The sequence below is a fragment of the Malaya genurostris genome, chromosome 1, assembly GCF_030247185.1.
Source record: "Malaya genurostris strain Urasoe2022 chromosome 1, Malgen_1.1, whole genome shotgun sequence".
Classification (NCBI taxonomy): Eukaryota; Metazoa; Arthropoda; class Insecta; order Diptera; family Culicidae; genus Malaya; species Malaya genurostris.
In genome coordinates this window covers 162,605,245-162,627,657 of record NC_080570.1, presented here as the reverse complement: position 1 = coordinate 162,627,657, position 22,413 = coordinate 162,605,245, and the positions used below count along the sequence as shown (strand labels likewise).

At 39.0% G+C, this 22,413-nt stretch overlaps 1 protein-coding gene across 1 annotated transcript in view; it reads right to left on the bottom strand.

Moving 5' to 3' along the window:
* Window positions 1-20,100, bottom strand: part of LOC131426567 (papilin) — a 219,877-nt gene extending 199,777 nt beyond the window's left edge. The window contains exon 1 of the mRNA XM_058589412.1: window positions 19,504-20,100. Coding sequence (XP_058445395.1) covers window positions 19,504-19,587 — 84 coding nt within the window. The 5' untranslated portion in view covers window positions 19,588-20,100. The remainder of the gene's footprint in view (window positions 1-19,503) is intronic.
* Between the last annotated feature and the right edge of the window lie 2,313 nt (window positions 20,101-22,413).

The following is a 22,413-nucleotide window of genomic DNA, read 5'->3' as shown; positions in this document are numbered from 1 at the left end:
GTAAAGCGCATCCATCGTTCCATCGAAACAGGTGCGGTTTTGCTGCAAGCAGGATCAATTCGGTCTGATTGCCTCTCGATTGCACTCTGCCATCGCCAGGGAAAAGATCGTCGTCCTAGCAGGCTGTGGTGGGATTACATATTTTCTGCCGATATGATGGTTGCTGCAACATTTTCGAGCGAACGAGTTGGCCATGGAAAGTTTTTTAATTAGTTTAGTTGGCAAACATGGCCAGTTGACGGTTGTTTTTGCGGACCGGATTGGATGGATCGGGCATCTTGAGCTTTGATGAAGTGTTCAGAACCCTTCCATGATCGTGTGGTTCTGAGAATGGTAAAGATTATTACTTTCGAAAAAACCGCATCATAAATCATCAGTGTAATTAGTTTATTTTTCCCCCGATTCGGCATCTAACCAATTGGAAATTGTTTTCTGTCGGTAACTGACTTATGTGCGGCAGACGGCGGAGCTTCATTGGTGTGGATTGACACCGGCATCCAGAGCACAGTAATTGCAAATTGATCAGCTTAATACGAAATATACATTCGGTTTCCATTACTTTCTGATCGATACTCGAAGATCCGCTTTCGTTCGGTTGGTTTCGGAATGAAATTTCGGTTAGAGCATAATCAGGTGCAGATTGGTTCTGTATTCAATGGGTAAAATTCCTGCACTGATTGACTGTACACGAAAAATATTTTATGTTTAATATTGGGCCAAATTGATTTTTCATTGGTTTGTGAGTAGCAAGAAAGCTTAGACTACGAAATCCATCTTTTGACATAAGTCCAATATATACTGTTATAAATTTGAATCCAGAATTCTGTTCCTAGCTGCAGCCCCAAAATTTTACTCTAGAATCCAGCTCTACATTACAATTCCGAAATTAAGGTTCAGAGCTCAGCTTCGGTTATTGGAAATGGATCCAGAATTTAGGTTCAGAATTCGATTCGGGAAATGCTGTTCCAGACTTCAGCTCCGGAAATCAGTTCTAGAATTTAGAATTCTCGTCGGTTCCAGTTCTCGAGCTCAATTCCAGAATTTAGATTCGAAATTCTGTTCCTGGATGCAGTTCAATTCCGGAGCTCGGGTTCAGAGTTCATTTCCAGATAAAGGTTCTGAATTCAGTTGCACGATTCGAACCCAGAATTTTGGTTGGGAATTCAGTTCCTGAATGCAGGTCCAGAATTTGTTTGTTGTTTTGAATCCAACTCCACATCCTGATTATGAAATTCAGGTTTAGAATCGAGCTTCGATTCCCAGATGAAAAGTACTTAGATATTACAAGTTTTTGAAAGCGTGTAAATTCTAAAACAGATCTAACTGTTCTTTTTTCGATTACACTGGGGTCTTTTTTTACGCGGTTTTTTTATTCGGTTTCTTTTTACGCGGCTTTTTCTACGCGGATTTCCGAAGTTACGCGGCAATTTTTTTAAGCGGATTTCCGAAGTTACGCGGTTTTTTTTCGGCACCAGAAAACAATTTTCGATTTTGGAAGTCTCAAAATTTGTCTATATCTTAAAGTCGATTTTTACAAAAAAAAATTGTTGAGATTACAGCAGATCTGGACGTTTCATGCATTTCTAAGATATTTGGCATAAAAAGATTTTTTTTCTTTAGTTTGGAGGTTTTTCTACGCGGATTTCCGAAGTTACGCGGTTTTTTTACGCGGTACGTATCCCCCGCGTAAAAAGAGACCTCAGTGTACCAGGAATTTTATTTTTCAAGTTTACAGTTTACAATATTTGTGCACTAAAATTAAACTTTTTCTAACTCTGATTCTCAAATTCCATTGAATTTTCTCCCAAGTTCTCTACTCAGTCCGCTTTAGATTTGTTTGTTCACAACTAACACCATGAAACGGCAAGATTGACGACCAATTAATACGTTCGTTCTATTCTAGCTCGGCTGTCGACAGTTTGAGCTGTCGAGCGAGTTTGATAAAACGTCTCTACTAAGAACTCAGTAGAAAAGAACAACAACAAAAAAGCACTCCACCCGGTTCCGCGTTCTGACCGGTCGAACCGGATACCGGACCTGCGGGCATTAGCATAAAAAAGAAACTTTTTCCTTTATTTCAGGCCTTACTTTCAGGCCGCCTTGCTACCCGTGGTCAATGTGCGCTGCACTTTCCGTCCTTCATTTTTCCGCCTGCGAGCGTCAAGTTTCGTGCTCTAGTGTCTGGGAAAACTTTATATCAGTTCACCAGTTCCTGTTTCGACCCTCCCCCCTTTGCCTGTCGATTGCCGAGGGGTAAAAAATTTGACCAGCAGCTGCTGCATGAACCTCGTACTAGCATTTAGTAGGCCTTGACGAGTCGGCAAGTGGACGACGATGGGCACCAGGACAACGAGCAGATCTTCCCCCTTAGATTACAATGTTTGTGCTCGTCGCCTACTGTGTTGTATCGTTGGACAACGCCGAAAGTGACATGTGCTCGTGTTCTGTGTTTGGGTTGGGTTACAACACGCCTTCCACCGAAAAAAAGCCTTTTGTTTACGACTGGGACGAGATTAAAAGTTTTAATCACTGTTTTACTTGTCCGTAGTTGCTGACTAACTAGCCTAACGAGTGTTGCTCTTTTTGTACCAGAAAGGAAGGTTCGAGGCAGGAATGAAATCAGCACCACACTATCGACATGTTGGCAAGCAAACGATGGAGAGAGAGAGAGAGAAGCTGACCGGGATACCACCCGGATAGGCTTTTTGTTTCTAGTGTGTTGCTCGACGGAGCAGCACATGTTTCCAATTATTTTAATTGGCTTTGTGGAAGGCTGCAAGCCAATGGAGGAAAAAGGGTTGGAAAGGGGGGGCTCGTTGACAAGCTTGGATTTTATTTTATTCGGACAGATTTCTGCTTCCGATCGGACCAATAAGCTGCTGCATAGGTCCAGGTTGGCATTTATGCATCGAAGCTGATGGAAAAGTTTTTTTTCATTATCGTATCGGAACGAAACTTCAATATGCCGTTGTCAAGGGTGAGGAGGAAGGTTGTTGACGAGTGGATACCGAGGGAAGCACAGCACAGTGACCTGTCTTCTACTGTTACAATGATAATAGCCTGCTGGAAACTGGAGTTTCATTGCCACAATTGAATTAGAATAGATCGACCTAGATAAAAAGAACATAAAGTAAAAAGTTAAAAATGAATAATACAAGAATAAAATAAAATCAACAATGATATGATCAGTCGGTGTTGCACCGCACGCTTATAGCTCTTGGTTCCTGGAAATTTTTTCTAGCTACCTAGAGTTTCATTGATTCAAGGCTTCAGTCTTTTTCAAGGCTACCTGAATCACTAACAGTCTTTTTAAAGACTAACAATTAATCAGCCTTTCTCAAGGCTATACAAAGAGTGATATTCTAATATAATCAGGCTTTTTCGAAGCTAAGAAATTAATCAGCTATTCAAAGAACTATTCTCCGAACAAATCAGTCTTTATTAAGACTACCACAAAATCAGTCTTTATCAAGACTTTTCCAAACTAGGAGTCTAATCGAAGACTAATTTACCCTAGTTAATTTAATTTAAAATTTCATTCATCTATAAAATGACTGCATCCAACCGGAAAGGCAACGAGCCTAAGGCTAAAAATAATTCAATACGGAATAAATCACAATCCGTTATTCAACATTTTTCTAATAACATTCACGATCTTATAGAATCTGAATGTAAAAATAACAGACAACGGACGGAATTCCCTTCCGTTGATTCTATGCCGTCTAACAGTATTTACGAGATTCTTCCTGAATCCGATTGTAGCGACATAGAAGAAAATTCTTCAAAAATTCCCAAAATGGACGCTTGTCGTTCTGGGAAGAAACATCAATCTATGCCACCAGTGACGGTGATGATTTCCGACTTCAAAGCATTCCGTACTGAGCTTTCTACTTTTCTCCCGGAAGTAAAAGTCTCATTTCAAATCGGACGAAAAGGAGAATGTCGAGTCTTGGTTGATGGATTGGAAGATTACGAACGACTTATTCGATATTTGTCCGAGAAACTTCATAAATTTTATTCATATGATATAAAATCAGACAGACCCTTCAATGTTGTCTTGAAAGGTTTATCAAATGATCAAAGTACTGATGAAATTAAAAATGAACTAAAAGAATTGCTTGGTTTTGCCCCTTTCCAAGTAATACTTATGAAAAAAAGAGCGAATGGTACTCCTGAAACCACGCTCTGGAATTTCCCATGAACTTTACTTAATACACCTCAATCGAAGTGACGCAAACAGTTTGAAAAAGTACGTTTCATTTCCCACATTAAAATTCATTGGGAACATTCTAAACGGCATAATCGTATTGCAAACTTAACGCAATGTCGTCGTTGCCAAGGCTTCGGCCATGGAACCAAAAATTGTCATAGGGATATACGGTGTTTGAATTGTGGTAAATCGCATTCGAAAGACCAATGTCCAATGAATGAAACCGCTGATAAACTTTCATGTTTTAATTGTGATGAAGATCATAAATCCACTTATTCGAAATATCGTGTCAGGGAAAATACGCTTAGACAACAAGTCAAATCAACGACCTTAAATTTGCAGAGCATGCCTGAAAATCAAAAAAACCGTTACAAATGCCACGCCTAATTCTTCTAAGGCACTTATTTCTTCGAATTTAAAACAAAAAACAGGTACGCCTTCCAAGTCGTCTTCTAACGAAAACAATTTATTGACAGGTAAACCGACTTTGTCATCATCATCTTCTAATGACAGTTACGCTTTGGTAACAGGTAGAAAACTACCACTTAATTCTTCTAATGTAAATAATCAAAACACAGGAGCGCCTTCCGGTTCATCTTCTAACGAAAACAATTTATTAATAGGTAGATCGGCCAAATCATCTTCTTCTAATGGCAGTTACACTAGTCTGACTACCAATACTCTTTCAATGCCATTCGCTTCTTTAAATGGAGTCGATACAATTTCAACCGCATGAATTGAACGAATCATCGCACAAAGCGTATCGTGCAGAACAGACACATAGAAATGCAAAAATTCATTTTCAGCGAATAAGCGCAGTTGGCTTACGACACGTTTTGTTCGCTAGTAAAACAGGTACTAGCTATGTATAATTATAGAACATTGACTAATATGAGAGAGACATATTTGTGAACATGTTTAGTCATTCGATTTATTTATTATAAATGATTTTCCACTCATAATGACAAGATGAAACAACTCGCGATACGATTTTTGAGCCAGGCATCGGGACACAATTCATCTACAAAACACAATTTATTTTATTAAACTCGTCATTTAAACACAAAACCTAAACTTTGTTTAATTTTTTCATCATTTTACATATCATTTTACTCGCGAGACATAATACCAACGAATCCTCCGTGTGTTTCTGAGCCTAAAACACAATACGAAACAGCAGTGCACAAGGAATAAAGAAATTGAAGATCGCTTTTCAAGTTTGATTCGAAGTTTTTGAATTTTTTTTTTCGTTTTCTTGTACATTTTCAATAGTTTTGAGCTCCAAATTACTGCTAAGAATTTTGTTTCTTTTAGTACTTTTTAATTAATATAGACTTGCCAGCATTCCCCTGAATTTCACCTTAATAAATGTGTGTTGTGTGCCAAATTCTTTTCTACCGGAAAGTCATCCGAGTTTCGAGTTTCATCACATCCAGGCTAGTGCAATTGACAGAACGATTTCCCCGGGTCGGTGAAGATTGTGAATTAAAAACTACCTCAGTAATTTTTTCTGTCTGTCTTTCCATCGGGTAATGCATTAAAGCTAGCTTTTCTAAAACTTTGATTTAAGATTTAGATATATATATATATTAGTTATATATTAGTTTCTGCAACTAAATCCCCAATCCTTAGTTCTGTCATTGGAAGAAATACGGCGATTGTGTAAGCTTTTGATATCCCGTATAGCGTTTAAACATAAAATTTTTGTAACTGAAGCACAAAAGTTTTTATCCTAATTAAATTTCATTTTGAATGACGTGCGTACTCAGAATAAGCTATATCGGGTTCCACCTTATTAAACATAATGCCTATTGTTTAATTTCGATATTTGCGTCTCGATTGTTAAAACGCCATCGAAGTAAGAGTACCAACGTATCAAAATTTTGCTCGTTTATCACGAAAATTCAAGCTACTCGCACGCAGAAATTATAGGACATTGTCAAGTTCATTGTTGGATTTGTTCGAACTGTTGACATAGGACTACACAACTATTTTTTTTTATTAGGGACCTTTTAACCGTCTAATCATTCGGGTCCGTCACAACTATTATCAAAACCACTGTGAATTTTTGTTTTGAACATTTAGGAGGCAGGTATTTTTTGCGTTCCTTATGTACTTTTTATAAATATACTTCCGATAAATTCCTGCAAAAAAAAGTACTGAAAAGTACTGATAGTTCGTATATGATGGTGATGTCGATGGGAGCTGGGCCCCCATGATTTATCTCGAAACTTGTACGGACAAGTCGATTGGACTTGAAAAATCATCCAGCACTCAATGATAGAGGTCGTTCGGCACCTGGAGTGCGAAAAATCAGCAGAACTCTGACAAAAATCATTACCTCTCATGCAAGGCGAACGGCGCATAAAAGAATCCCAATCCTTTCCCACGGTGTTAACGAACCAATCAGAGTGCAAGTCGATTCGATACTTATTTTGATTTTGTGAAAAGGCTTAGAATAAATGGTTTCCTCCCAGAGAGAGAATGTTTAGTGCTTTAGTTTTTGTCCAAGCTAAAGTTTGAAAATGCGCACTGTAGAGGATGCAAAAATCAATTAAATTTGTTGCTTTTAGAAAATCTTTTGCTTTTGCTCTCTAAAGACTGTTCCAGAAAGTATGGACGCACTTTGATTTCGCTGTAAATAATTCACAAGTGTTAAATATTCAAATTTTATTCGCATATACTGATAATATTAGACTACGACAACAGAATATTATTCTCAACATTTTCTACTTAGCCATTGTAGACTAGCTGGCGCACCTTCTTGCGAACGTTCCTCATTAAATTCCGTACAGACTTCTTGGCGACAAGTTTTCACACTTTCTTCCAATCTTTTTCGAACTGTTGAATGGTTTCGGCTATGAAAGTGACATTTTTGGTAGTATACCATTCTACCGTTGATTTCGAGTGGTGGCAAGAAGCAAGATCTGGTCAGAAGACAACAGGATCCTTGTGGCTTCGAATCATGGGTAGAAGTCGTTTTTGTAAACATTCCTTGATGTATATTTCGCTGTTCATTGAAGCAGTGGTGATGAAGGGTTTCGAAATCTTACCGCAGCTACAAATTGCTTGCCAGACTATAGCTTTCTTACCAAATTTTTCGACTTCAATCGATGTCTCGGACTGGTTTAACACTTGCCCTTCTCGCACCGTATAATATTGTGGTCCCGGCAAGGATTTGTATTCGAGTTTCACGTAGGTTTCGTCGTCCATGATTATGCAGTTCAAATTTCCAGCAAGAATCGTATTGTACAGCTTTCGAACCCTCGGCCTGATCGATGCTTCTTGTTTCGGTTGTTTCTGCTTCTTATAGGTTCGAAGATTCAAACGTTCTTTAGCACGAAGAACATTTGACTTCGAAGTGTCCACTTTTTTGGCCACATCCCGAACTGAAACTTCCTTCTTTTGCTCGAACGCCTTCAGTATACGTTTTTCCAACTGAGGGTTAGCAGGACCTTTTCCTCGACCCGTTTTCGGTTTATCCTCAAAGGTCGCCCAGCTTTTTCACTTACTCCTTCCAATTTTGCTATCTTCCTCAGTGACAGTCCGCGTTCTGTGCACCATTTGTACACAATTTTCCGACGTTGTTCTGCTGAAAGTCCACCCATTTCGAAACAAACCAATGAAAACGAATAAACAACTGCACAAGTGGTTAGAGAAGAGTGAAAACAACAGGACGCAGCCATTAAAATTGACAGATTCTAAAACAATTGCGAAATGGCAGCGGTTTTTGGTTGCGTTCATACTTTCTGGGAAGGTCTTTAAGACGTTCGCATGTTTGCTCTTTGAGAATTTGCTCATTGGTAAGTCCAAGTGTACATTCTTATTCGATTCATTCTATTCTCTTAAGCAAGAACACTATCGCTACCCCGTAATGGTTGGTGCCTTCCACTAGTTGAAGGGTCATAGGTTTAGTTTCAATTGTTAGTGTTAAGCCTAAACGTATCTGTTGGATCACTGTGTTCTGTTAATACAAAAAAATGAGGAGTTTTATGCCTGTTGGAGAGAGATTGCCATACGGATTTTTCTCTGCTCAAAATGAAATACGCAAATGAAAGCAAAATCATAAAAGAAGTAGAAAACATGATAATTTGAAGTTCAAGTTGTTAGTGGATGAAACCAAAAGAAGAATGATATGGTTTAATGAATTTGAAATCTAAAATCTGTGACAACGACGACGTAATAATACCTTTTTTCAATTACAAACATCAATCGATTTCCATCAAGCCACTGGATGACAGAACCAAATAATCAACACACCATGGATTTCAACACAGATAGCAGAGCTTGTGATTTATAAAACTAATCTACATATTTAAGTTGATCATAAATTATTCAATCTTTTCTATCAAATCAACTGATTTCATTTTTCAGTACACCGGCGGTGGTCGGAACCCGCTATCCGAACTCGAACGGTGAGTCTGGTTCATCTGGTGCTGAGTTTTCCGCTTTCTTTCATTCCAGTAGCTAATTCGCTTATTGTATATATGACAAAATCCACCACTTTTGTGTCGTTTTAATCAAGAAAGTGACGGTGCGCCACCACCCGCCGCGTTTCGGAAGCCATTCCTAAATGGAATGAAACTGCTTTATTTTTTTTCATAAACTCTATGCAAGTGCAGAGAAGAAATGGAAAAAAATATGGAATCTCATAAAAGCTAAGCTCGTCGGATGTCGTCGTAGCACCTTTGCCCAGAAGAAAATTAAAACTAAAAAAGTTCTGCAAAAAAAAACATGGAAACACTAACTATGCTACGAAAAAAAAAGAATAAAAAACTAGCGATGAACAGAAACCTGTTTCATTTACTAGCATTTTTTTTTTCTTGTTGTTGCTCGAGTTCAAAGCACCATGAAAGCAAGCAAAATCTCGGACGGGCTGTTCGGATCAGTGCAACAGTATCAAAAAAAAAGAAAAGAAAATAAATGAAAAACACAGCAAGCGTTAGCCCAAAGAACGCGCGGAGGTGCACACCTTCAAGCTTTGCTGCCTTGCCTTTGGGGGTGTTTCGTTGTTCTCTACCTGCAGGTTGTCGTGGTGAGTCTCCCTTCGAATGCGGACCGGTTTCGGTGTCGCAGTAACTGAGTCTAAGGGGTCTGGTGTGGCACTGTCTCACCCCCACCCTCCCCGACAAGTTCCGGATTCTGTGCAGTTCAAGGTTTACCGACACGAAATCCGAGCGACTGTGTACCCCTTTTTGGCAGCGCGTTAACGTTAAATTGCAGTGTGGGAAGAAAAGAACTGCTTTGTTTTGCCAGTGTGGTAACATTGACATTTTTTCGCTCGTTGTTTCATCCCGGATCGCGGAAACCAATCCTTACTTCCGGGCGCTAGAGAAAGACTGTGTTTTGATGCAGCACCGCTACCGGGAACCGGCGGCAGCTTAATGGATTAACTTAATATTGGTTCATAGGAAAAAATAATATTTGCTTTGCAGGTTTCTTGCTGTCGCACACACACACACACACACCGGAACATGATTTCAAAACGTGCAGTAGCTAGCCATGACATATAGCTGATAGAAGGTAGCAACCGACGACAGGATCAGACACTCCGAAGAAAAAGCGCCGTGAAAAATGTTCGTTGATCATTCATCACCAGTTACCATAGATCAAGTGGACCCTCGCTAATAGTAAAAAATCCAATTCTCGAGCAACACTGTTTTAGTTGCTATAAACCGTTACCAAGCAACGCAGCATAAACATACAAATAGTGTGAAATAAATAGTGGGATCGTCCGTGTTTATTTCGCAACAAAACGCACTTATCAAAAATCCCTTGTTTATCTGATTGCATACAAATTCAATCACAGGAATTTTATACGGTTTTGGAAATAAATTGGAACTTTCACACCAAATACACGAGTGTATGGGGTCTTAGTAATTTAGTACAACTGGAGAAATATTGAAAAAAAATCTTAAAAACAATGTGAGATCAACTGATCGGTAAAGTGTCATTAAGAATTTAAAAAAAAACTGATCGGTCATAATTTGAAGACTTTTGGGGGCTCATTGTCAGTCTCTGATTGATTTCAGAAATCTGCGGCATATTCAGAATCTGTAAAACACAGATTTTTCTGCGAACCTAGCATTTCTAGAGACAGCAATTTGTTTTCAACTGCCATAAGCATAATCCACTGATACCTCTCCTAAACGGGGTGTATACAATGTGTCTCACAGAGCTAAGCTGAGTAATTCCTTCTCTTCTTGAATCTGTGTAGTAACTCATGTGCACGAAAAAGACAAAACTAAAACTGCAAAAAAAGATACTTGAAATTTTAAGTTAAATTTCGCTGCACAAGGGAAAGTGTTCGAGATCAGAGCGCCATGTATTGGCTACGACAATGCAACATGGAAAGATCGTTTGGCTGTTGTGGACCAGCACGCGCAAGCATGATTTTTGCAATATTAGAACAATGTTTTTGAAAGTATTACAAATATCACTTAGTGCCACTTGTCGGGAATTTATTCGAAGTGGGTAAAGCAAACAGAAATTACTCGTTGTTGATTTAGGCACTGGTTAAATACTTTTTTGATAGTAAAATAATAAAAAGTATATTCTGCATTTGCAGCCTCCAACTTCATTCGATTGTTACTGCTAGTTGGTTGAGCAATAGCTGGGATTTGTAATATCAACTTGAGAAGTTGAATTCTATGCTCATGTTTTCGAGCTATTAGGAACCTATGTGCATTTCAAAATATGGACAAAGTCAGAATGCTACAAACCATTGAAAAACTGACCTTCCAGTTAGCGCCTAATATTTTGAACTCTTCCCTCTGATTTATGAAAAATTTAAACTGAACTCTGACATATAAATTCTGAGTTCCGCGTTCGGACACTGCAGTATCTAGGAAATACATAACTTTTCAAATCGAATTTTGATCGTCCAGCGCCTACTCCGGTTGCAAGAAGTTCGGCTGACTAGACTCAGCTCGTACACCTCCACCCCTCCAGAAGCAATCAATCGATGTACAGAATTGCTAGCGGATTAGATTACCGATCCCAGAAACCCAATTACGGTCGTTTGGTGTTCATTCGACATTGGGAACCGTGGGTGGGTGGATGGATGGAGAAGATGAAGGTTGGAAGACGCAACGTAGCAGTTTTGGCAGCCAAAGCTAGTCTTCATCACCATCATTGACAGTAATTCAGTCTGAATGCTCGGTAATCAAAACTTTTGCCATCCCCAACCTAAGTCCCTCCCTCCCACGATTATTCCGAAACTCTCCGTCCCCGAACTCCAGGAGCCTGTTGCCCTTTCCGTCACCAAACTCACCAATGTCGAATGTAATTCAGTTTCGCTTTCACCCTCGACTAGGATGGATCTTTCCTTTCGGTAAATAATATCTCGCAACAATCGACGAATCCCCTGGACTGGATTGGAGCGGGGAACGCCGGACGCCAGACCGCGAAGCAAATCGCAAAACTTTTACCATCATCGAACTAAGCCGGAAAACTTCGTACGATTTTATATCGTTTTCCAAAAGGGAGCGAATGAATATGCTTCGTTCCGGCGGAGGGAGAATATTTTAAATGCTATGTGATCAAATTTGAGGTGCCTGGGATGTGGCTGGCCAGCTTTGCCCGGATTACGATGACTAGCAGGAAATTGTTCCACCTAATCTCTCACCTCATGAACCCGGCTGGAGCCTTTCTACCGGTAGTCATTCATTCATTCGTTCATTCATTCTGCATGCGAGGCCGGATGCAGAAGAGTAAAGTTTATCTATGCTCTACCGATCCATGATCTACCGGATTCCTGTTTGGCCATTACGGCTCTGATGGTATGCAAATAGTTCCGGAAAGTTCCAGTCGAGGTCGTTAGAACGCATGTGTGTGTGTGTGTGGGTGAAGGCCTCCTCAGAGCTTCATCCTCGTTCGGTGAGTTTGAAGACGAAAGTTCTGCCTAAGAGTTGTTTCTTCGCATGAGTCTTGAATTAAAAATCCTCGGCAGAAGGTAAACATTAATCTTCTTGTGATAAATTAGACGGCACATGTACGACAATTGCAGTAACAGAGAAACGCAAAACTTTTCTGCATGCTCTAGGCTAAACATTCATCTTCAACATCTGAGTCTGAGAACGAGAAAAAATACCTTTCGTTTACATATGAGAAAAAAACACCAACCACTGACAAAAACATTTCATTTCGTTTTTTTTTTGTTTATGTTCTGAATTTTCACGCAATCACAGCATACTGCGATGAGGTGTTCCGTTCCAGCGCAACTGTCAAAATTGTTTCTCCTAACGAATGCCAGCGCGGAAAATTCACCACGCCGAACGAGTCTAGGAGGGAGGGAGAACGAAGAAAAATTGGAATTCCCTTATCCGTACGAAAAGGTTTAACGAAAACTTTCCGGTGCAAAACTTTCAAACAGTGATTTGCTACACCTACGTCATCTATCAAGAGCTGACAAACGGAAAACTCCCGGGAAAACTGCAGCCCCACATGTCGGTGAACGCGACGAAGTTTTCAAATTACCAAAAATTAACTTCGAAGTAATTGAATTTAGTTAGTGCTGGTGCTGATGGAGTAGGAATAGTTTCCTACATGATCCGGGGATAGATGTTTGTATTTTGATTTAAAGTTCAGAATATTAATTGCGTAGAAAGCACAGAATGCAGTGTCAAAGTTTTGACTCCGGGGTGCGGAACACAAAGCAGAGAAATTTTGAAAAGTTGATAGTCAGGAATGGGAGATAAGAGTCAGATTATAATTTGAATATGCAAAGCTTGGATTTGACCCTTCGATATCGAAAATTCAAAAGTTTTGGACGTTAGTTTAAAGATTCAACTATTTTACTTATCTTTAATCTCAGAAAGATTTGTAATCATGTTCAAAAACTTTACAAAAGTAATACTAAGTCTTGGCATTGCATTCTTTTTTAAAGAACTTGAACTTTCTATTTCAACAGACTTCGCTAGCGTTCATAATCCTGTTTTCTAACCTCCAAAATTATTATTATATAATCACGTTATGACACCTCACGGCCTGCTTAAGTCGTAGAAATGGTAATGAAAATTCTATTCAAAATTGCCTGAGTATTTTGTCTATTTGCTGACATTTTTGGCTTGTCCTACACCGATGTTCTGTAAACATCGAATCGACTTGTCCGTACAAGTGTCGAGATAAATCATGGGGGCCCAGCTCCCATCGACAACACCATCATATACGAACTATCAGTACTTTCCAGTACTTTTTTTTACAGGAATTTATCGGAAGTATATTTATAAAAAGTACATGTTCAAATGTAAATGTTCAAAACAAAAATTGACAGTGGTTTTGATGATAGTTGTGACGGACCCGAATGATTAGACGGTTAAAAGATCCTTAATAAAAAAAAAATAGTTGTGTAGTCCTATGTCAACAGTTCGCACAAATCCAAAGAACTAGTTCTTGTTCATGCTATGTACATATAACCTATATCCAATTAACAATTTGAATCAGGGGCGTCTCGTCCTCAACAATTTGAATCATGGGCGTCTCGGCACAACCGGTCAAATTCAGTCAAATTATTTTTTTAGATTCTCCATTTATTCGATGAAAGCGTAGTCGGATAGTACCGAATAAAAACAAAATGAGCGATTTTGTCCATAGCAATTCCACAAAATTTCAAGTATTGCTTGTCACTGTGTTAGTGTTTTTTTTTCCCATGCGCATGAGTCACTGCACAGATTCAAGAAAAAAACGAATTACTCAGCTCAGTTTTAGGATTTTTTTTTATTAAGGATATTTTTATTCAGACCTTTTTGCGTACAAGCTTTACGTGGCCGAATTAGTCGATTTTTTAAATAATAAATTTTTTGAAGTGAATCTCGTTGTCACATTTTTTCTAGGAGGAGAAGAGCTTCCATTTCCCTCCTGCGAGGGTTGAGGGGCACTTTGTTCGTGGCTCGTCTCGTCATCCATTGCCTCATCGGTCGTATTGTTGTTGGTGTCCGTCTTAGTTTCGTTTTGCTTGTTGTTCGTAGTCTTGAGCTCGTTGCTTGTTGCTTTAGATGCGCCTAGTTGTACATTGGTTGCAGTTGCTGGTTGGTTTGATGGTGAAACATGAGTACTGCGCTCACTAGTTTTCGTTGTTGAACGCTTGCCCTTGTCTTTGGTTTAAGATGTCTTTTTCGCAGTTTTAGTGCAAGGTTTACCGTAGTGTGCAGGTTGTTCACAAAACTGGCATGTAACCAGCGGATTTTCATAGGTAATCAACGTTTTACACGGACGTGTCCCACTTTGATCACAAATGATGTAAGATGGAATTGCCTCCGGATGCCGGGGAAAAAATTCCGCCATACTTCCCTTTCGATGGAAAGGATTTCACCGTACTGCGACATATTCTCCCGAACGTACTGATCGGTGGCCTGCGGGGGGAGGTCATGCACGCGTACTTCTATGACATTGTCCACCATGTGCACAGGGATTTTGTATTTAATGTTGACACACTCAACGCTGTGCACCTCGTTGTTAACCGAAGCGAATGCAATTGCATCGCTTTCACGTTTGAACATAATGTACACACAGTTAGGCGCCTTGTTAAATTGAATCTTACTTACATTATTAGCGTCTAGATGCATTCGTTCTTTGAGTAAAATTTCAATTTCATTTGCAGCTGGTCTAACTTTGCAACGCTTGAAATCTTTACAAATTGAATTCGGTCTTGCAGGCCAAGTTTCAGGCTTTGTTAAATCGTATTTGACCAACGTATTGTTCACTGGCGTATTGTCTTTATTTCTGTTGTTTCGACCGTAAACGATTTTCGACTGCGTCGTGTGAGATGCGAGCACGAACTGTAGTTTTAAGATTTGTTGTTCTCTCTGTCACGTTTAGCTCTACGAGAACTTGTATGCATACCTTCAGTAGCTTGTGCTTATGGCAGTTGAAAACAAATTGCTGTCTCAGTTTCAACATCAAAACGGTTCTATTGATGAAGTTATTGACAGATTTGCTCGATGTGCAGAGCGCCAAATGCTTCTATTGTGTCGATGATATGACAGAGGTTTAATAAAAAAAAATCCCATCCAAAAGTATATTAATATTTCATTGTATTGAAAAACACCAGCAAACATTCATTTCTCAATCGTTAGCTTTCATTTATAACGAACTGTTACAACTGATTCCATACCACATAAGCAATGCACAACACATAAATGTCGTCACGAGACGCTACTGATTTGAATGCTTTTGATTTTGAATTAAAATTCATGAAAGTTTTATAATTAATTCAGTAATGACTATCTGGCTCATGACAGCTCTAATCAATTCCTCTTTTGAATAATATATTAGTTATTAGTAATTGTAATTAATTGTAACTATAGTTATTAAAGGAAGGGAGGAAGGGGGGGGGGGGGGAAGCGACAGCGTCTTTCCGGGCTCGGACATCGGCCTTTTTTTTGTTCACTAAGCCAACGATGGAGGCGGCAAGTCTCACTTTTCCAAAGGGCGTACAAATTTCCTCGATACGCCACTGGCCTAACCATTGGAATTTCATTTGCATTGCATGGATGTAGTAAGTGCCATTTACTTGTTAACCAAGTGTGAAACCTCGTATAACTCAAAAAGTAAACATCCGATCTCAAAACCATTCAGTAGCGTTCTGGGTGACGAGGAGACCTTTCATTTGCGACTAGTTTGATCAAAATCGGTTCAGTCATCTCTGAGATCTCGACCTCTTTGTTTACAACACACATACACACACGGACATTTGCTCAGTTCGTCGAGCAGAATCGATTGGTATATGACATTCGGCCCTCTGGGCCTCGGAAAATTTGTCTAAAGTTTGAGCGAATTCAATTTTAAAAATTGAAAAACAAAATGGCGGCTTCGCGGCATTTCCGTGAAAGTGTTGCATTTTGACGGCCGGAAACATAAGTCAAGTAACTCTTGACCAATCGATTCAAAAAATTCACAGAATATTCTCGTAGGTTATCTCCACAGACGAAGGGGTTTAAAACCACATTTTTTCATCACAAAATTGTTCATAAAAAAATATTCACAATTTTCAAAAACTACGTAGGGGTTTTTTAAATTAATTGCCTTCGAAAATAAAATCGCATTTTTTCATCACAAAATTGTTTACAAAAAAAATCACTATTTTCAAAAACTCCTACGTACTTCTGTGAAGATAACTATCGAGAATAAATCTGTAAAATTTTTGAATCGATTAGTCAAGATTAACTTGACTTATGTTTCCGGCCGTCAAAATGCAGCACTTTCGCGGAAATGCCGCCAAGCTGCCATTTTGTTTTTCAATTTTTAAAACTAATAATTTTTTTGTACTGAAATATACATATTAAAAAGTGCTTTATACAAAATTCGGATTACTCCATTTTTTGGATCCCAAAATAATTCCCCAAAAAAGTCCTTCTCTTTTTTTCTACAGTGGTGCAACCCCTTAAATACACAGGTTCGGCCCATTCTTGTCCAGAGCGAATTTCGAACAGGCGCCCCTTGGTAAAGTTAGACGTATTCACGCTAAAAAAAAGGTCGTATAGTACCACCGAACAGAATTCATATCAATTTCTCACATCAACGATAATGAGAAAGCAATCGTTACAACAACTAGGTGGATGAAAACGGAGTTTTAATACAACATCAATATGAAGACATGTTCGGTGATCCAAAATTATTGATTGATTGAACCGGCAATTATAAACGTGTTAAAAGTTTTAACCAAATTTTATATGGGCAAGCATCACTGTGCAGCGTGGCGGTTGCATCAGATTACCCATTTTGACGTTTGCACGTTGCTGACTCAAAGCAGCCAGCACATAGCAACTACCAGGCTACTGTGATTGCAAATCAGCTGCGATGTGATACGTGTTCAATTAACCCGTCTCGAACCGAACCGAGAGCTCAAATTCCCTTTTCGTACATTAGAAACATTGTCGGTAGAGCTAATTTCGGAGCTCGGTATTCCAATGAGAATTGACACCGTAGCCGAATAAAAAGCTCTCATCGTATACATTTGTTCCGTCCGAGGGGGACGACACTTAACAAATGCAATTCAGATTCGAAAGGATTTCTCCTCTTTTTTCAGTTGTGCATATCCTTGCAGACACTTGTTCATCTTTGCTACACATAGTAACGGTTGGAGACGGATCGATCGTCTTTTGCTGAGTTTTTGCTGGTTGAAAATATAACCATGGTGATTTTATACTTTATTGATACCAGTATTTGCATATGTAAATAAAACTGACACTATAACTAGAAGAAAATCGTGTATTTCCAAAATTAAGACACAGAACCCAGGGTAATTCCCAAGTGGGCACGGTATATATATAATAATTGATAATTGAGGTTTTCTGAATAGCGTACTGGAATCAATAATTTGTAGGATTATTTTTCGACGTGGACAAGGAGAACGTACGAATTACGATAATGTTGACTATGTGTTCTAGTCAATCAGCGGTCTTTGAAGTAAAAGTTCTCTAGAGGATTTAGTAAATTTTAAATATATACGGAAGCATCCAATACAGATCCTGTCTCAATAGAAAATTCAACGCAGCTCTAGGAAGTTAAACACAGCGCACTCGTGAGATGTAATTCCTCTTTTTCATAATCGTGAATGTCGATAACTATTTTCTCATTACATTCACGAAAAGTACTGGATATTTCGAAAGTAAATAAGCTTTTACTTTCAGCCAAATAGCAATTATTATGGTCAGTGTGTTACCGAGGAAATTTGACACCCGTGGCAAAATAAGTTTTGCTACCCCCATCGTTGGTGTAATGAGACTGAGCTGCATCTCCGGAGAGATCACTTGGACGAGCAAAACAAAAGGTCCCAAGGAGTGGTTCGCCGCCCCTTAAACGATGTGCCAGGGATGAATGCCCCCAGCAATGCCTGGAAAATACTACGTATATCAACAATAACATTTTGTGCCTGTCCTTATATTGTTAAAAAATTGAATTACACGAAACATGCTACAGTTTTATTGTGTGAACAATTCAAGCATTACTATTTTTATGTCTAATAACATTTTTGTCGTCGTATTCATCGCAGGGTTTTTATCTGTGAAACGTTGCTAATAAGGGAGGAGTGACAGAGATATTATAAAATGGGAATGTTCATACCACAAATTGATCTAAGAAACTATTGATCGATGTTCAGTCATTTTCATTAAATACTGTGGATCTCAAAAATATAATGGCTGCGATATAAAAGTAATACAAAACAAATATCAATAATTTAATAATTTTATTAATAAATAATAATTAATATTAATAATTTTTAAATATAATGGCTGCGATATAAAAGTAATACAAAACAAATATCAATAATTTAATAATTTTATTAATAAATAATAATTAATATTAATAATTTTCGATAAGGATTGATGCAGTTCATAGAGAAATCATGTATGCAAATATTTTCATTTTCTATCGAGCGTCCACTATCGTATCTCAAGAATACCTCTCCAAATGTGACAAACGAAATGTTTCGGATTTTCCATGTTTTCAAATAAAGGAAACCAATCCATTTCTTTAATAGATCCTTGCTCATAATTAGGTTTTCCTATGTCCCTAAAGATCGTGCAGTTCCGAATTCATGCCAAATAAATCGAACTATTCACTTAATGAATACAATACACTAAAAACATAATTTTCAACCATCACTTTTCTTTATTTATTTATCCACCTTGACAACTCGTTTAATGTCACTAATAAATATAAAAAAAACTCTTCAAGAGATCGCATGTGCTTCGACTTTCTTACTAACGGTTAGACACGCTTCTGAACGGTTAGATACGCTATTGAACAATTAGATGTCTTATTAGAGATAAATGCAATTTCATTATATTTTGACGACTTTTTTTCATTTTATTGGTATTAACCGGATCTGTCGTCCCCCTCGGTTCCGTCAATCGAACAGCACGTAAAACAACCCAAAAAACACCATAAACTACCACCACAAGCTTCAGTGGAAGTTCGGCGAGGGAAAAGAAAATCAATATCACACCGCTCCCCGTAACATAAAAATAAACACTCAAAAAAAAAACACGAGAGAGAAAATAAAACAACCGGACTGATCGTGCCTCAATGAAATATTCAACAAACGGGTTTCCCACCCCCACCTTTGGGAATCCGATCGTGTCCCGCTTCATCAACGGGCACGGAACCGGGCAACCTTCGGGTTCAGAATTTTTACCGATTCATTATTAATGGTTTTAGAACACCTTTCGGTGTGCAATTGCCAGCCAGCCAACGAACAACAAGTCCGCTGTGCCCGCTAGCGAATGTTTGAATATTTAAACGTGACGTCCCGTGTTTTTTTCTGTTTATCTGCAGGCCGAAAAACTTACCGCTCTTGCCTCGACGCGATGTTCCGTTCCGGTCAGCAGTAAAAGTCCGCAGAGTGCCAGCAAATTCTTCGTCTCGAAGAACATCGTGCTGGTCGTTTTACACCGAGTTTATTTGTTTTCTCCGGGTTCCTCCCCCTCCTGCAAGTTAGGCAATCCCAGAAACACCGATGAACCGCAGAAGGCAGAATCACTCAATCAAATTTATTTCCCGCTTGCTATTCCACGCCGTAAAACACTCACTATACGACGCACTTAGTTGCTCTCACAAACTTACAAACCGTCCCCAAACGAAAGACGAGAGGACGGTTCGACCAAGGTTCCACTGGTCAGGGAAGCGTGGGAATCGGAGGGCCAATCAAAAAACCGACCAAGAGCAGCACCGTGTCACAAGTCACCTTCCACAAGTAGGCTCGCGCCTTTCTTTACGTAACACTTGGTCGAGGTGTCTGTTTCCCCCCCGGAAGGACCCACGTTACTGCTACTCTGCTACTGCTACAATACACAAACTCTTTAGATCCTTAGAGTGGTACGACGACTACGCCTGGAAAACACAGCGACCGTTTCGGACAACGTTCACTGTCAGATTGAAGTACGGACGAATCGAGATGCATGCTTTGTACCTTCGCCGGAATGTATGCTCTTTGCAGTCACAATCAGCTGCTGCTGTTGCTCGCTCTTTTCGCTCGCTCTCCGGCAACCAGTGTGTTCTTCTGTTGCATATCGCACAGGCGCATCCGGTGGTCTGTCGAGTGCTGAGAGATTTCGCCGCCACGCGGTGCGTGTTTTGCGAATTGTTGTTGCTTCAAAGTGGGGAAAAGTACGGCGAACAGAGGACGGCTCATTTTGTTCTTGTTTTTGTCCTTCGACTGTTTTGTTGTTCTTGTTAGATTTAGTCTTGGTTTACCAAGTCGCATGAAAAAAAGAAAAATTACACATTTGATGGCATTCCAATCAGTATTAGAACTGCAGTCTGAAATTCAATCTGTTCCACAAGAAAAGTGGCGAAATTAGGATGTGAATACGTCTTATTTTACAAATTAGCCTTCGTAAGAGAGTGACAAGTTTTTGATCCTGAATATTTCTGGTTGTACACTTCAGACTAGAAAAAAAATATATTCAGCAGTTCATGATAAAATTTTCAGTATTAGGAAATAACCCTAAAAAAACTCATTGAGGCATGTGCTCGAATATTTCTGTCACCAGAGAGAACAATAAATAAAAAATATATCGTTTGCAGATGGCTACCAAAATTGATTCAGTGACGGTTGTCAAATCCAATTTGACAAAACAAAGTCGCCTGTATCTAAGTTAGCCGAGCGTTTTCATCTTCTCACCTTCACTGAAAATGTCAAAGATTTCTATGTGGAAAAATCCTGGTGAATACGGTTGTATCGTTTGAGTTGTATATCTGGCAGCGGTGAGGCAGTCGGTCACCAGAATGTCTGCCAGCCATATTTTTCCAGCTGGCAGCGTTTAGTCAGCCATCTGGCAGCCATGCGTATGCGAGTAGAAGCAAACAAACTTCAATTTGAAGCCTAGGGCAGACAAACATTTCGGTGGCAGACCATGGACGTTTCAGCAGGACTCGGCACCGTCTCACAAAGCTCGAGTGAACCAAGAATGGCTGAAAAACAACGTTCCGAACTTCATCACGTCCACACAATGGCTCTCGAATTCACCAGATGCGAATCCAATGGATTATTCTCTTTGGGCCATTTTGGAGAGCAAAGTCCGAACTAAAAGATACACCAGTCTCGAGGCGCTGAAAAAAGTTATTGTCCGCGAGTGGGCCTAAATACCTGCAAGTCACATTCGGCAACTTGCGATTCGTTTTTTGACCGTCTCAAGGCCATAGTCAAGGCAAAAGGTGGTCATATCGAGCAAAAGTGAATTGATTCTGAATTTTGTATTATTTTTACACATTTTGTACTTTGAATTAAGTAAAAGTAATTTTCCAAACTGAATTTATGGCCTGGATTCCGGAACTGAATTCAGAACTTGATTTCAGAGACGGGATTTTGGAACTGATTTCTCAACCTGGATTCTGCAACTGTTCCTAGGACCTGGATTAGGGGACTGGTTTTTGAAAACCTTGTTCTAAATCCTGAGCCAGAAAACAAAATTCTAGAGCTGGACTCTGCAGTCTGGACCTGGATTCCGAAAGAGGCTATTGTAATTCCTATCCTGGATTCTGTACCTGAATGTTGGTGCTGGTTTCTAAATTACTAAATTCGTAAAATAAATTCGGGAACTGAATTCTGGACCCAGATTCTGAAATAGAATTCTAAACTTGAATTTTGGAACTGGATTCTGCAATTGTATTCTACACACCAAAAAAATCCTATTATTACAGATGACACAATTGACAACTCTGACACAAGTACATATGACACATTCCAAATTAGGCTTCATTTTTAAGTCATAAGCGACATATTCATAACATTCTTTTATTTTCAATTTAAAATAATGTCACAGAAACTATTTTTGTGAAAAATTTCTCAATTCTACTCGTTCGAACGAAACTTTAAATCAAAAGATTTAGGTTTCAGTTTAAGACAACTTAAAATTACACGACGCGAAACATAATATAGCATGCAAGGCATCCACGAAAACTAAAATTCAAAAGCGTTTATAACTTGAGTTGAGTGTATCGTAATCGAAGTGAGTTTTATGAAGTTAATTTGTGAGTTTTGCGGGTTGTCCGCTGAAAATGTTGATTTTTTTCTATTAAACATATTCGGTTGCATAGATCCGAAACGAAATTCGTGTGCCCTTTCTGGAATTTGTTCAGCAATACTGTTTTTAAATCATTCCATCAACTGGATCGAAAACGAACGCCACTCGGAAAAACTATCAACAATGAGTAGTTAAAAATGTCATCAAATCCATTTTCGAATTTTGTGCACCACT